At 38.9% G+C, this 15,726-nt stretch overlaps 1 protein-coding gene across 9 annotated transcripts in view; it reads right to left on the bottom strand.

The window, feature by feature from the left end:
* The window catches only part of LOC144979489 (uncharacterized), a 215,093-nt gene that overhangs the window by 55,544 nt on the left and 143,823 nt on the right, over positions 1 to 15,726 (bottom strand). For all 9 annotated transcript variants that reach the window (XM_078926198.1, XM_078926172.1, XM_078926181.1 and 6 more), the window contains 5 exons: positions 10,348 to 10,527; positions 9,674 to 9,850; positions 9,067 to 9,284; positions 5,451 to 5,661; positions 3,631 to 3,758 (listed from right to left, as the gene is read on the bottom strand). In XM_078926198.1, the coding sequence (XP_078782324.1) occupies positions 3,631 to 3,758; positions 5,451 to 5,661; positions 9,067 to 9,284; positions 9,674 to 9,850; positions 10,348 to 10,527 (914 nt within the window). The remainder of the gene's footprint in view (positions 1 to 3,630; positions 3,759 to 5,450; positions 5,662 to 9,066; positions 9,285 to 9,673; positions 9,851 to 10,347; positions 10,528 to 15,726) is intronic.

Raw genomic sequence — 15,726 nt, 5'->3', positions numbered from 1 at the left:
GTGGATAGCTCACACGGTAGAGCCACGCTCTCACCTGCCAGGCGGAGTTGTCGTACCAATAAGGTCGCAGGTTCAAACCCCACCACCGCCGCGGAAAATTTTTATTCTCTATTGTCTTCTGGCACTTTTCTACTCACTTCATATCTTGTTGTTACCAACATAAGTGCCTGCTCCACTCACTTTTCTGAATTAAAAATTTACCCCATACACCGGAGCATACTCAATGTCTCAATCGTTTCTATGTTATATGTTTGTGTTGAGAATATTGGCTATTAAGCTTAACTGCTGGTCAAAATACTTCGCGATGGTGGTGGGCGAACGAATCGGCGGTCCCAGAAGTGGGTGAGAGAGGGATCTAGAAATGACTTGGGTTTGAAACGAATATTTTTGTGTTCGTGGATAGCTCACACGGTAGAGCCACGCTCTCACCTGCCAGGCGGAATTGTCGTACCAATAAGGTCGCAGGTTCAAACCCCACCACCGCCGCGGAAAATTTTTATTCTCTATTGTCTTCTGACACTTTTCTACTCACTTCATATCTTGTTGTTACCAACATAAGTGCCTGCTCCACTCACTTTTCTGAATTAATAATGTATGAAGCAGCTGTTATATTCAGGACTGCCAGGCAGGTTTGAAAAAATCCGTTCCAACCAAACTCCAACTCTCTTGGACACGGACTGAATTTCAGAAATCACTATGAAAACTGAATTTTGAAGTAAGGTACATAAAAATGTTACTCTTTATAAATTAGCATTTCAATATGTTTTTAAAAAAATGTTTTTAAGGGTTTTACGGCGCTTGGAACACATTAAGGTCATATCAGCGCCAGTAAAAAGGAAGAAAATGGGAAAATAAAAAGTTCTAGAATTACAAATAAATCACAAAAGAAAAGGTGAAACACAAAGGGGAATTTGTTCAAATAGGGAACAGATGTAGATTCATTCCAAGAGCACACAGTCAAAGTACTTAGTTTGAGATCACCTAAAAGTCTCTTCCAGACACAAGCACAGGTCCCAACTAAGAGGAATACACTCAAATGTTTACAAATCATATAATATAATATGTAAACTAAACATAGTACAATGCATAACAGAGAGATGATTTACAATGAAAAAAATATCATCTCCCAAAACTATAACTATATCTATACATTCGACTGTTTCCCTCCCAGCCAAGGAACTCCGGCCAGGGCCAGGACAAAACCAAGTAATCTCATTCCAAGACAATGACAGGAAACAATTGGAAAACAGGTTGGGGGCATAGAAGACACAGCATGCACCTCCCTGCCCACTATAGGAGGTCAGGATCCCCACCCAAGCATTTCAATAAAAGCAATTTAGTAAAGATTATTGTGCAATACATACGTTAAACAAGAGAGTGCAGAGTAGATAGAGGGATTATTGTGCAGAAGAAATACATTAAACAAACTAAACAACGTCAATTTCAAAGGCACCACCAATCCTCAAAAAGTAACCATTCACTACCCCATATTAATATTATCTACACATCTCTACTCATTCATCGTAAATGAGCTACTTTCTAACCATAATAATGTCGCCAGTTAATTTTCGGGAGAAAAAAAAATCGCTATTTTCTTAATTTTTTTTTTTTTGCTAATTTTTGGTTTGTCTTTTTTTTTTTTTTTTGTCCTCGAAAATTCGTGAAACCGCGAAGCCGCTTTCAACTGCGAATTTTCGCGGGACCGCGATCATCTGGCAGCCCTGTATATTATCTACTTCTACCCGAATGTGACAATAAGAAATATCTTTGCACAAAGATTGAAATCCTAAATACACTGCTTTTATTTCTAGAATGTTGATGTGATCCATCTGCTCTTCCTCTGTCCACATACCCTGTGTGGCAACATCATTCATAATTGCTCCATAACCATGACCTGAAACATCAGTTCTCATCACAAAAGAAGGGTTATCTATATGTAATCGTTTCTTACTGTGGACGCCTTCAGACTTCCACCATTCTAATTCAATAAAAAATTGAACAAAAACTTTAAGAATTCAATCAAAGTTAGATACTTGTTCGAGAGCCTCAATATTTTGAAACTCAAGACTTCTATAAAATAAAGGTCCATACTCAACAGTAGGGAAGGAGGCGACTAACATGCCAATAATCTTAGCTAAAAAATCTAACTGAGATGGAGGAAGGAAGGTTCTCTATCATACAAATAATCTGATCTATCTTTTTATCACTTGAAGTCACTGACATATCCAAGGAACTAAATACAAAACCTAAGTGCTCCATTTCTTGAGATGGAGTTAAGTTAGACTTATCTGATATTTTCAAATCCTAGCGAACGCACAATATTGGTTGTGCACTTTAAATTATGTTTGCATTCCTCATAAGAAGGGCCTTGAATATAAAAATCATCAATATACAAACTGCATATAATTCCCTTAAGATGCAGATGAGAAACAAATTCTAGGGTTATCAAGGAACCCCTGCGGAAGAACAAGGTATTGGTATAACGATTCATTGTGAACAAATTTCAGAAATTTGGTAAAATCTGGATGCATGGGCAAAGAATGGTACGCATTAGATAAATCTAACAAAACCATGAAACAGTTTGGTTTTATAAGTTGTAAACAAGAAAGTAAAGTGTCCATTTTAAAATGAAGATAATGTACAAAGGAGTTAAGGTGTTTTACATTTAAGACCATTTGATACTTTTCCTTCTGCTCACCGGTTATAGCACGTTTCTCCCTAAGGAAAACATTATTTACAAAATCACCCTCCTCCGGTGTGCATTTCCATATAACCCCATCCCTTTCATATTGTTTTTTCCTCTCATGTAAACCTATCTTTTCATCCTGTTTAAATTGGATAGTATGAGCTGGTTCCAATTGAACAGAAAGAGACAATAAGTCAATTTTACATCCAGAAATACATTGTATAATAAAAGGATCAGAGGTATACATTTTCCAAGTAGATTTAACTAATTTAGTTCTGCCCCCATGCAAATAGGTTACCTTATCCTTTAATACCTCCTTTTGAAGGTGTGTTGCTTGTTGTTGTTCCATGTCCTTGTATTCCCCCGAAAGGTGTTTGTCCCCCCTCCTTGACCTTTCCAAACTACTACCTGGCACCACATCAACTGACCGCAAAAGGTCAGCATTACATGTATCTTAATACCTGATCGCGAAAGATCAGATTCATTGTCATCATTACTTATTGACCACGAAAGGCCAATATTTACATTAGCATCTTCCTTCTCCATTTCATTATGGCTTCATTATAATGGTCAAAGGGACCGATGGCAGGCGATGACTAGATGAATTGGCGTTAAACTATTGTTTAAAATTGCACAATTTTTACGAATATATATAAATATCCAGATGAATGAATTCACAACATATAAATTTAACACAGTTCCGTTTGAAAATATAGAAGAATAATAATATAGAAATTAAATCAAATTGAAGTTCGTGGGCTCAAGTGATCAATGCTAAAGCAATGCCATAAAGTGATCACGTGACGCAGCGCTTCCTCCATGTGGCTCCTATCAGCATTAAAGTAGACGGAATAATTAATAAAATGATATTAATAGGTTCTGCCATTTTCCTTTGATGAGAAGTACAGATGTATCAAATAGGCAAGTCTACAATTGAATCTTACTTAGCATCGTTGACTTGTTCAGCCATCTGTAGTTTTTCAGTGTTGATTCCAACCCGTTCCAACTCAGTTTTCAGCTGTTCCATTTGGTTCATGGACTCCTGAGCCTTGATCTTCTCACTAACAAGATCCTTTTGCACATTGGACGAAAAAAAAAAAAAATCATAGAATAAATAGACATGTTTGACTGCAAACATGTGAGCATAATCTTTATTGCAAGCATATTAGAGGCTGCAAATATCTCTTGTTTCCTCATTTTTTCCTCCAAATTTGGAAGACGAAATTTGGATTAAGAATCTTTCAATTTGAATCCTTATTTATGTTATCAAAACTGACATCAAACAACCAAAAGCCTATTTATTTATTTTGACCAGAAAACTTTTCCTTCTAATAAATTGATAGGTTGCTGGAGGAAATTTGGAGATACAAAAAACTGCGCATCAAAAACAAATTGAAATTGAGTCCTATTGGAAAGTGACAATGACATTACCAAATAAATTGGAATTGTTTCAAAACAAATGTCTTCAAAGAATTAGGAATGTTATGATCCAAAAAAATTAGAAATGACACTCTGAGAGAAGGGATGAATACAGTGAGCAGCTGCAACTATAAAAAGATGCAGATGAAGATGATCAGGACATGTTGCTTTGCCAAGAATTGCATTCCATTGGACAGCTGATGGCAAATGACAAACAATATAGAAGTAGGTCCAAACAAATCTGAACACAATCCATGGGTAAAGAGATAAAAGAGGCAGACCCAACTTGGAATAACATGGCGTCCATACAGCCAACAGACAGAAGAGGAAGTTGAGAGAAAGATAAAGGGAGTAAATGTGACTTATAAATAAGGGAACAACACAAAACAAGCAATGTTTCGGCCTTAGGCCTTTTTCAATAAGAAATATATATATACAGAAACGACATTCTATCACACTAAGCGACACATTTGGAACCTCAAAGAAAAACATCAACACAGCATTACATGGAAAATCATCTTCAGAGCACAGTCATACTCCCCCTCTATGAAGATTTGCAAGAAAAATTCTTCATCATCACAAAACCGAACATGGCACCACTCAACAGAAGAAACGAACTAATTAAGAACCACCATAACCGCGAAGCCTAAAAAGTACGATAAACACAACAATCTACTTTCACTTTCACTTCTTGATGAGAACGAAAGCAATAATAACACTATCGCCATCGGGTATTCCTCAATAACACCTCCCCAATCCCATCCCCCACCCTATTCTTGATATATATAGTTTTGATCTCATTAATTAATCTCATCATCACTCTCTCTCTCTCTCTCTTCCCTTGCACGCACACAAACACACACACACACATACACACACAAACACATATACACGTACACACACATTTTTACCTATACTATTATGACAATCTATATATATATTTCATGTTTACTTGACAAAGGCTGAAATGTCATTTGTTTTGTGTTGTTCCCTTATTTATGAGTCAGATTTACTCCCTTTATCTTTCTCATTTAGGCACCCCTAGTTTTTAGAAGTGGAAATCTTTGGCAGATGCCTAATAGGGCCCATGGCTAGACGAGGATTAAGTAAATTAAGTATACATACTACTGGGATTACATGACTCCGAATTTGTTTTTGTTTTTTTATTAAGTCTCAAATCTGGCTTTGTTAAAATCAGATTTAAAACTTTTTAAACAGGTGAGTGTGAATCTTAATCCATTGATTTAGTTTTGAAAAAGCCATTTTGTCATTACAGAGCAGAAAATCGGTTTGGATTAAGGTAATATAGACTGAACTACGTAGGAGGAAATCGTCCTAGATTTACCTCTCTGAGAGTAGCAAGAGTCCTCCTGTCAGTGTTGAGGTCCTGCAAGAGCTCTCTGTTCTCTTTCTCCAATTCCTTCACTCTAGAACAAGCTTCCTTCATTTTTTCCACGCTCTGGCGTAGTGACTTGCTCTCCTGATCAAGGGAGGAGAACTTGGCATTCAATTCCTCTAAAGATGAATCTTTGAGTTCGGCACTTTGCTTGAGTTTTCTGAAATTGAAATGGGATGGTCCATTAGCAATGGTTGAGAGAGAGACAGAGAGAGAGAGAGAGAGAGAGAGAGAGAGAGAGAGAGAGAGAGAGAGAGAGAGAGAGAGAGAGGAGAGGAGAGAGAGAGAGAGAGAGAGAGAGAGAGAGAGAGAGAGGAGAAGAGGAGAGAGAGAGAGAAAGAGAGAGAGAGAGAGAGAGAGAGAGAGAGAGAGAGAGAGAGAGAGAGAGAGAGAGAGAGAGAGAGAGAGAGAGAGAGAGAGCAAAATACTCATCAAAGGCTGCTGATTCATATGTATTTATTTATTAAAGCCATTAATGACATTGAGATTCTCAGAGTAGAAACAACACTGATTACCATCACATCTGTGTACAAACCTCCATTAACCCCATTCAAGTGGCCCCAAATGAATCTATCCGATAGAAAACCAACCCTGATCATTGGAGATTTTAACAGCCATAACACTATATGGGGATATGAGCAAAATAACCTTGACGGAGATGCTGTTGAGGAATGGGCGGCCGGCAATGACCTCACAATCCTCCATAACCCCAAAGACAAGAAAACCTTTATGAGTGCCCGGTGGAAGAAAGGTTACAATCCGGACCTGGCATTCATATCCTCTCAACACTTCTCAAACTTTGAAAGGACTGTAGGTGAGCCTATACCGAAATCTCAACACAGACCTATTACCATCAGCATCAAACCAGCTGTTAAAGCCCTCGAATCAAATGCGATACCACGATTCAATTTTAGAAAAGCAAATTGGGAAAACTTTACTAAAGATTTAGACAATGAGATCACCAATATAAAAAGTGACCCACAGAGATACGACGACTTTAGAACACTCATATGGAAAGTTGCAAAGAAAAACATCCCCAGAGGATGCCGAAAAAGTTATATTCCATGTCTCCAAGATGAAAGCAAGAAACTATATGAAAGATACATTGAATCATACAAGGTGGATCCTTTCAGTGAAGAAACCCTAGAACTGGGTGAAGAACTCACATCAATGATAGCCGATGAAAGATCAGAAAGATGGAAGGAATTAATAACCTCCACCAATATGACCCTAAACAGCAAAAAGGCCTGGACTACAATTTCAAAACTGAATAATGACAAAAATACCCAGACAAGAGTGGCTGCAGTAACACCTGACCAAGTAGCACATCAGCTTCTACTGAATGGGAAACCAGCCAAGAAAGCACGAGGCCAACTAAAAGCCCTGAAACGTGAAATGGACAAAGCCCTCAAGGATAGTGAAGATCATCTTGACTCTTTTACCCTGGAGGAGCTACTAGAGGCCTTGTCCCATCTGAAGGCAGGAAAAGCATCTGGACTGGATGGAATCACAACTGAGATGATTCAACACTTTGGCCCGAGAACCCTATCCTGGCTATTGGACCTCTTCAATGTATGCGCAAGGACAAACAGGCTGCCAAGTGCATGGAGGAAAGCAAGAGTAGTCGCCCTACTGAAACCGGGGAAAGATCCAAAATCCAAGAAAAGCTATCGCCCGATCTCCCTCCTGTGCATCGCATACAAGCTATTTGAGCGAATGGTTATGTCCCGCATGTCACCCAGTCTAGACGAACAACTGTCTCCAGACCAGGCTGGATTCCGACCAGGACGGTCAACATGTGGTCAACTTCTAAACCTTACACAATTCATAGAAGATGGGTTTGAGACAAAACAGGTCACTGGCACAGTCTTCGTCGACCTCACTGCAGCCTATGACACAGTGAATCACAAGATCCTACTCCTCAAAGTGGCTAAAATGATAAAGAATAAGAAAATTGTAAATATTATCCAGTCACTTCTCGAAAACAGGCGCTTCTTTGTTGAAATGGATGGCCGGAAGAGCAGCCAGAAGAATGGTCTTCCCCAAGGATCAGTGCTGGCTCCAACACTTTTCAACATATATACAAATGATCAGCCTGAGTTCCCAAATATCCGCCGATTCATATATGCTGATGACCTATGCCTCGCAACACAGGATGTGTCCTTCCAACCAATCGAGAGCAGACTGACAAATGCCCTGGACACCCTTACAAAGTACTACACTAAAAACTCGCTGAACGCCAACCCAGGGAAAACACAAGTGTGTGCATTTCACCTCAACAACCACCAAGCCCACAAAAAACTTAACATCAAGTGGAATGGCCAGACATTAGAGTACAACTACCACCCAGTGTACCTCGGAGTGACGCTTGATCGGACTCTGTCCTTCAGAGAACACGTGAGGAAGACCAAGGCAAAAGTGTCCACGCGTAATGCCCTCCTTGGAAAGCTGGCAAACATGAACTGGGGAACTGACCCTAAAACCCTAAGGACCACAGCATTGGCCCTCAGCTACTCAACTGCGGAGTACTGCTCAGCTGTATGGGCCCGATCATGCCATGCCTCCAAGCTAGACCCCGAGCTCAACAACGCCTGCCGGATCATAACGGGCCAGCTGAGAGCAACACCATTACCACTGGTCTACCGTGCAGCAGGAATAGCCCCACCACACATCCGGAGGGAAACTCATGCCCAAATACAAAAATACAAACAGGAAATGGACCAGAGACACCCCATTCATGACCACAATTGCCCCAAAAGCAGGCTCAAATCAAGGAAAAGCTTCCTCACAGTAGAGAGCCTTCACCCAGACCACTCAGCATTCTTCCGCCTGGACAAATGGGTAGAATGGGACAAGACAGCAAACGATGCCCTCCAGCCCCCAACAGAAAAGCTCCCAGCAGGCACAGACCTCAAGAGAAAAGAATGGGTGGCGTTGAACAGAGCTAGAGCAAAGGTGGGAAACACCGCCACCAACCTCTTTAAATGGAAAATCTCACCGGGCACTGAATGCCCATGCGGTCACCCCAGACAGACCATGGACCACATCCTGTCTGAATGCTCGCTGGGACCTCACTGCACCAATGCTGACCTGAGGGAATGCAACCAGACTGCCCAGGACTGGCTGACTCACTGGCGCGACAAGATATGAATTAATTTATTAAAGCTTTAAAAAAATGTCAAAAATGTCAGACTAACTTTTCTATGCCGCCAAACAAATTTCAATGTTTTAAATGCCTTTATTTTAAAGTGGAACAAATATTACATTTTACTTTGTCTTATCCACAATCTAGTGCATAACTTTGTACATGTTACAGCCTGAATAATAATAATAAAAATAATAATAATAATAATAATAATAATAATAATAATAATAATAATAATAATAAATAATAATAATAATAATAATAATAATAATAATAATAATAATAATAATAATAATAATAATAGTAATAACAATAATAATAAAAATTGGGACATTCTTTTCCCCTCCATCCTTACTATTTTTCTGATTTTCTTGTGACAGTCAACACATGGAAAAAAGAAAAAAAAAGAAACTCCATTACCTATTCTCCTTTTCCAAGGCAGTTTTGTCCCTTTGAAGGCCATTGACCTCTGTCTCCAGCTGTGTAACTTCCTTTTCTTTGTCCTCCAACTTCTTGGACGTCAGGCGAAGATTGTCCAAGTCTTTTGCCATTCTCTCCCCTTCCATTTCTAGATCATTGTTGTCTTTTTCCAACTGTTGAAGCCGTCTTTTTGTCATGTCAAGGCTTTTCTGTAATTTCTGTGAGATCAAATTGGTGTTTTCAAAATGATGAATGAGATTTGGTGACATTTCAGGAGTGATTCATAACAGAATGATACATGATACAATAGAAATAAGTTTTTTAGCAAATAGTTCATTCCTTAAAAAGAATGAATTTTTCATTTCATGCCGTATAATAAAAATCTAGATATACCCTCTGCGAGCGAAGAAGTTCAGCTCATAGTGTGTCAATCCAATAAGTAAATTATAAAGTTCATGTCTGATGGGAAGTAATTGAAGTTGGATTAGTTTCCTACCAGGATATGGTCAATCTAAGACTTCATCTCTAATTTATGGACTAGTTTTGTCCCAATCAGGCTGTTAAAAAAAAGGGGGGAAAACAAACACATTTAACAACCAATACTAACCTGGTTTTCATGTCCCAGATCAATAATTTCAAACTCCATTTGTTCATGCTTCAATTTCTGTGTATTCTGCCCTTCTAGAGATTTCTGTAATTGTTGCATCTCTTTCCTCAAGTCATCTTTCTCACTCTCCAACTCGACCACTCGCTCCGATTCTACTTTTAGGGTCGCCAGTGTTCTCTAGATATGAGAATTAGGGGTAAATTAAAAATTAAAAACACATTAAGATAAAACCAAAAAAAAAAGTCAAGTTACCTTGTAAGACATGAGATTATATCATAGGGCAATATAGAAATAAAATAGCAAAAATCTTTGAAGAGTCACTATGATATGTCACAATCTAAAGAGCATTATGTTTAACAATGCTAACATTTGCTGGGCAGAGATCCTTAGATCAACTACTTGTTGAGTCTTTAATTGAGCTTATAAAAGTGCATTCCAGGTATCGCCAACAGCTACAACTGAAAATTTTTGATATTTTGTATCAGGAAACGTGTATCACTGTCAGAGGTGGAGGCCAAAAAAATATGATCTATCAAAACAAGAAAGCACTTCAGGTGAAAAAAGTTTCTTGAATTCTGAAACTTTTTATTCTTATTGAACATGAGGATAAAACACTATTTGCTGAACTAGGAAGTCAAAATAGTTTTTAATTAAGTAACAAAAAGTATTCAAACCTGCAGCCTTTGATGTTCCACTTTGAGAGAGATGTGATCTTGCTCCAACTGCTCTCGCTTCTGGTTGACATTTTGAAAGGACTCTAAAGTCTTATGTAACTTTCGACATTCTACAGCTAGGTCTGAATTTTCTTGTTCAATCATCTCAAGGTTTGCAGTGCTATGTTGAAGGGCCGACACCTAAAGAGAAAAGTAATTTAAAAAATTTTATTAGCCATCTTTCTAACAGCTAACAGCACAGTGTTGAATAGGCGAGCTTTTAGTTCTCTACCTGCGCCGCGATCAAGAGGTCATTCACTGTGATACTAAACAGATTTGTTACTGATATCTGGTTAAATTACAATTGCTTTTGCACAACCACAGTCGATTTTACCAATTTAAACAAATTGGCGACACATTGAGAAAACTTTGATCTGTATTTTGGTACCAAACACTCTATCATTAGAATTACTGTCTTTGAGATATTTTGCATTAAGATATCAGCACAATTTCAATTATAGTTTGTTAAATTTAATTTATTGATTGCATTATTATAAGCAAACAAAAGGATAGAAACTCTCAAAACTTGCTCTAACCGATGGAGCAATAAAGGAACCTTCCATTCTTCTTCTTCTTCTTCTTCTTCTTCTTCGTTCCCATCACGTCACATGGTCAGTCCGGTCTGGTGAATGAAGCCCACAGTGGTCCTGAGGTCGTCCTCATTGCCGTACAGCTTCTTTGAGTATGGGGTTGGGTCAGGCCAGAAGTTCCTTCTCAACTGGTTGTACCTTGGACATTCCATTAGGACATGATGTCCATTTTCATTTTCAAGTCCGCAGTAACATTGTCCAGAGGCACCTGCTCTGGACATCCTCCACATATGTTCCTTTAACTGGTTGTGTCCAGTTCTCAGTCTGAAGATGATGACCTGTTCCTTTCTGTCGAGCACCTTGATTGGGTCATTCATGTTGTATTCTGGGTGCTTCTCTCTCCATCTCTGAGACTGGATAAATTTGGCCATTTTGTTAATTTCTCCTGTTGAGTACGTTGGGGAGGGTTGCTGCATGCGACTGCCTGCCTTTGCCAGTTGGTCAGCGATCTGATTTCCAAGTATCCCACAGTGTCCTGGAATCCACTGCAGTACAATGTTGGTTAACTTGCTTAGCTTCATGAGGTCTTCCACCAAGGCGTCTATATCATCCGCAAAGGACATCATTATATCCTCCAGAATTTTCTTAGCATCTGTTAAAATCACTATGTGTCTTGGTTTTTCATTTTCTGAGAGGATTTGCTTAACAGCTTCATGGATTGCATCTGCCTCTGACTTATAGATTGAAGTGCGAGTACCAGTCGGTTTGCTGATCTCCTTTTGTTTACCATTTGTGTGCTCGATGTGCACTCCCAGGCCCCCGCACATGTGTTCTTTATTGCATGAACCATCTGTATAGATTCTTGTCCATTTTTTTTCAGGGTAGTTTTGATCTATGCACTTCTGTACAGACTTCTTGATTTCTTCGCCGTGTTTTTTGTTTTGTTGAAATGTCACCAACGGAAGTCTTGATTTTCAAGTGATTTTGCCTTTTCCAAATTGGTACTCTGATATTTGCTTTGCATTTTTGGGTCATTACTTCGTCAAGTTCGTGATCTTTTTCAATTTGCTGGGCTCTTTCAATAAAGTGTGATCTTTTCAGCCGCCTAGTTTTCTTTTGTTGCGCTCTAGCGTGAAGAGGCTGATCTGTCATTGTTTTCACGTCTGTGTATTGTTTCAAAATTTTTGATTCCCTTCTTTCTGATAGAGATGTAAGTCCTGTTATGGTTTCCATTGCATGTATCGGTGTCGATTTCATTCCTCCACTTATTATCCTCATGTTGCTGTTTTGCACTTTGTCCAGTTTTTCCATTTGAGTTTTGGAGCAGTTTCCCCATGCAGATATCCCATATTCTAGCGCTGGTCTCACATATCCTGTGTAAGTTTGTTTCAGTATATCGGAGCTAGCTCCCCAAGTTGTTCCAGCTAGTTTTTTCAAGAGTTGTGTTCGCTTTACCCCAACTTTCTGACTGTTGCTGATTTGATTTTTCCATGTTAGTCTTGGGTCAAAATGGACTCCTAGGTATTTTGGTGCGTCGTCTTTTTCCAATTCATGGTCTTCAATAGGCAGCTTTGCTTTTTCATCTTTTGGTGAGAGGCTAAATATTGTGAACTTTGTCTTCACTGCATTTATTTTCATCGCCCAGTTGTCAGTCCATTCTTTGATATTATCCAGTGTGATTTGCATCCTGTGTTGTGCCTTGATTAAGTTTTGGTAAGAGCTAATCAGAGCTAGGTCATCTGACATTTTCACTCCTCGACATAGTGTTTCTCTTATGTCATTTACATAGAGAAGAAATAGTGTAGGTGATAGTACTCCACCTTGTGGGACTCCATGTTTTAGTTTTGCTTCTCTACTTTTGTGACCTTGTGCTGTTACTCTTGCCTTTCTTGTTTTTAGGTAGTTTTGTATCCAGTTGAGCATGTTATGGGATACTTTTGATTTTTGTAGTTTATATACCAGACCTTTTTTCCACACTTTGTCGAATGCTTTTTCAAAGTCCACCCATACCACAATTTTTTTCTTTCCATCCTGAAACGAGTCTTCTATTTCTTGGGATATGTAGGTTACTTGATTTTCAGTACTCCTGTGTCTTCTGAAACCAGCTTGTTCATTTATAAGCACATTATAGTTTTCAAGATACCACATCAGTCTGGAGTTGATAATTCTTTCTACCAGCTTGCACATGCAGCTTGTAAGACTTATAGGTCGGTAATTTGCGGCTTCATTTGCTTGTTTTCCTTCTTTCTTAATTGGGACAATAAAAGCCTTTTTCAATATATCTGGTATTTTACCAGTTTTCCAAGTGCTGTTGTAGAGTTGTAATAGTTTCTTTTTCGCTGTCTTTCCAAGATGGATAAGCATCTCATTTGTTACTTCATCTGGGCCTGGCGATTTCTTTGTTTTTAACACTTTGAGAGAGCTTTCTAGTTCTTCCATAGTTAGCTTCTTTGTCATTACTATATCTATGGCTTCCTTAAGTTTCTTTTTTTTGTTTTCTGCATTCTTTTTTAACTCTTTTCTTCAGTTCTTTTTCTATTGTGTTGTCACTAATTTTTTTGAACTGCTCCATGAATAGGTCTGCAGCTTGTTGTGGACTGACAAGTTCTCCTTCTTTTTCCAAAGCAGGAGGGGCGTAGTGATTCGGTTCTCTATTTAGGGCTTTTGTAAGTTTCCAAAGTTTATTTCCATCTTTTTCGAAGTTAAGGCTATGCGTTTTTTCTTTCCATGCCATTTTGGATGTCGTTGCCATTTCTTTTTTAAAGGTAGCTTCTGCCTCTTTATACGCTGCAATATTATCATCACGGGGGTCTGCTTCAGCCTTTTCTCTTGTTTCCGATACTTCATTACTTAACTGATTAAGATCGTCTGTCCAGAGTGGTATATAATTTTTTCTTGCTCCCCTTGGGATACTTTCTTTTGCTGCTTTTAGGATGGCCTTTGTCAGTTCTTTTGCACTTTTGTTGACATTCTTGGTTTTACAGTTTATGTTTTTGCAGTGGCTGTCTGTAAGTTGTTCAAAGCTTTCCCATTTGCTCTTTTGTAGTTCCATCTTGGGATAGTTTGTGTTTTGTTTTCATTTTGATGATATAGGTTTGTGATGATTGGCCTATGGTCGCTACCACCCAGTTGGGACTGTACTGTTCTATTTATCGTCTTTGCTATATCATCTGTGGCAAACGTAAGATCTGGGATAGATGTGGTTTTCCACGCTCTTGAGAAATATGTGTCCTCATCTTCATCGTCATACAATAGTTGAAGTTTTGTTTCAATTTGCCAGTTTTCTACTGTTTCACCACGTTTGTCCATATCTCCATATCCCCAGCTTTGAGAGTGACTGTTAAAGTCCCCTAGTACCAGACATCTTTCTTCCTGGATTTTTATCTTGTCTAAATGAAGCTCTTTGTTTGGTGGGCAATAGCAGTTAAAAATCAGGAGTTCTTTCTTTCCGATACATACTTTAATTTGCTGTATTTCTGATTGCTCTTGTGTATGAATTTTTATGCCTGCGGTGGGGTAGTCGTTTTTTACTAATGTCATCACGCCTCCTTTGTGATCCTTTCTATCATGCCTTATTACCTGGTACCCTCTAATGGCAAATCTCATGTTGTCCGTGAGGTGAGTTTCTTGAATGCAGGCAATTTTGATGTCCTGCTCTTTGAGTCTCTTTTCAAGGGCTATTTTCTTCTTCGCAACGCCCTCAGCATTCCATTGGAGGATTTTAATTGTGTTTGGTGATCCAGTCGCATGTAACCTTGATCCTCCTCCCCTGCTTCCGCATGATGAAGTCAAGGTACCACCAGATCGCTTGGGTGGGCCATTGAGGCCTGGCACTAGGCCCGTCCGGCGGGATTCCAAGGGCTTCGCACCACATCGGATTTGATTATTGTGACGTGTCATATTGGGATTTAAGCATGCAGTAGCAGTTTCCAGTTTCCTGTGATATTTGCGCCTTCTGGCCCCGCTGCTCTGTCTTCGAATGCTGTTTTTCAGGATTTGCTTCCTTAGCCTTTGACCATCCAAGAAAAAATTATTTTTCTTCGGACATTACTAAGGATTACGCCGACTGAGGACGTGTAAAGAGACACAGAAACGAATCGTCTCGGCCACAAAAAATGTGAGTGACAATTTGTATTCTATATTAGCTCTTACCATCATTATCGAGCACTTTTGTACCTACGAGTACCCACCAACACTCATAAATATATGTGATGTCGCGCGACGGTTCAGTCCGGAAGGTACATCTAGCTGAACTGAGAAAACGGCCATTATATTTGAAAAGAAAAAATAGTCAAAATGCGTTTTTTCAATTTTTGACTTTTTAAGGTATTTTTCTATCATAAAATCGTACCTTTTTCATTAAAAACAGTCTTAAAGTATATAAATTTAATCTTTAAAGAGAGTATACCCTGTTTGACGTTCGTTGACGACTCTTTAAGCTTAGCAAAAGGACGCCAATCTGGTAACCTATAACTTTTTCTCAAAGGGGAACTCCATTCCTGCCTTCGCCATGCTATTTTTAGCCAATTGACCCCATCTTGTGGTCAAATTATAACCCCGAAAGAGGGTAGTCAAATTCCAATTATGTAAACAGAAGTAGGCCATTGCATAGTTACCAACGGAAAACCCTTTGAATCCTTCTCTCTCATTGGTCCTCGGGATCACATGGTCATAAGTTATGCAAAATGGCCGCTTACGCTGCACGATTGTTGTTAGACTTGATGTTGCAAGAAATTCAAAATCTTGCTTCATTATAAACTGAATTTTATGAGATATTTTGTCAAATGAATAATTTAACTTGTTAGATTCG

Source organism: Berghia stephanieae, chromosome 1 (genome assembly GCF_034508935.2).
Source record: "Berghia stephanieae isolate SIO BIC M18660-M18661 chromosome 1, UCSD_Bste_1.3, whole genome shotgun sequence".
NCBI classification, from domain to species: Eukaryota; Metazoa; Mollusca; class Gastropoda; order Nudibranchia; family Aeolidiidae; genus Berghia; species Berghia stephanieae.
Note: the sequence above shows the minus strand (reverse complement) of the source record. Positions and strands in the feature narration are given on the sequence as shown.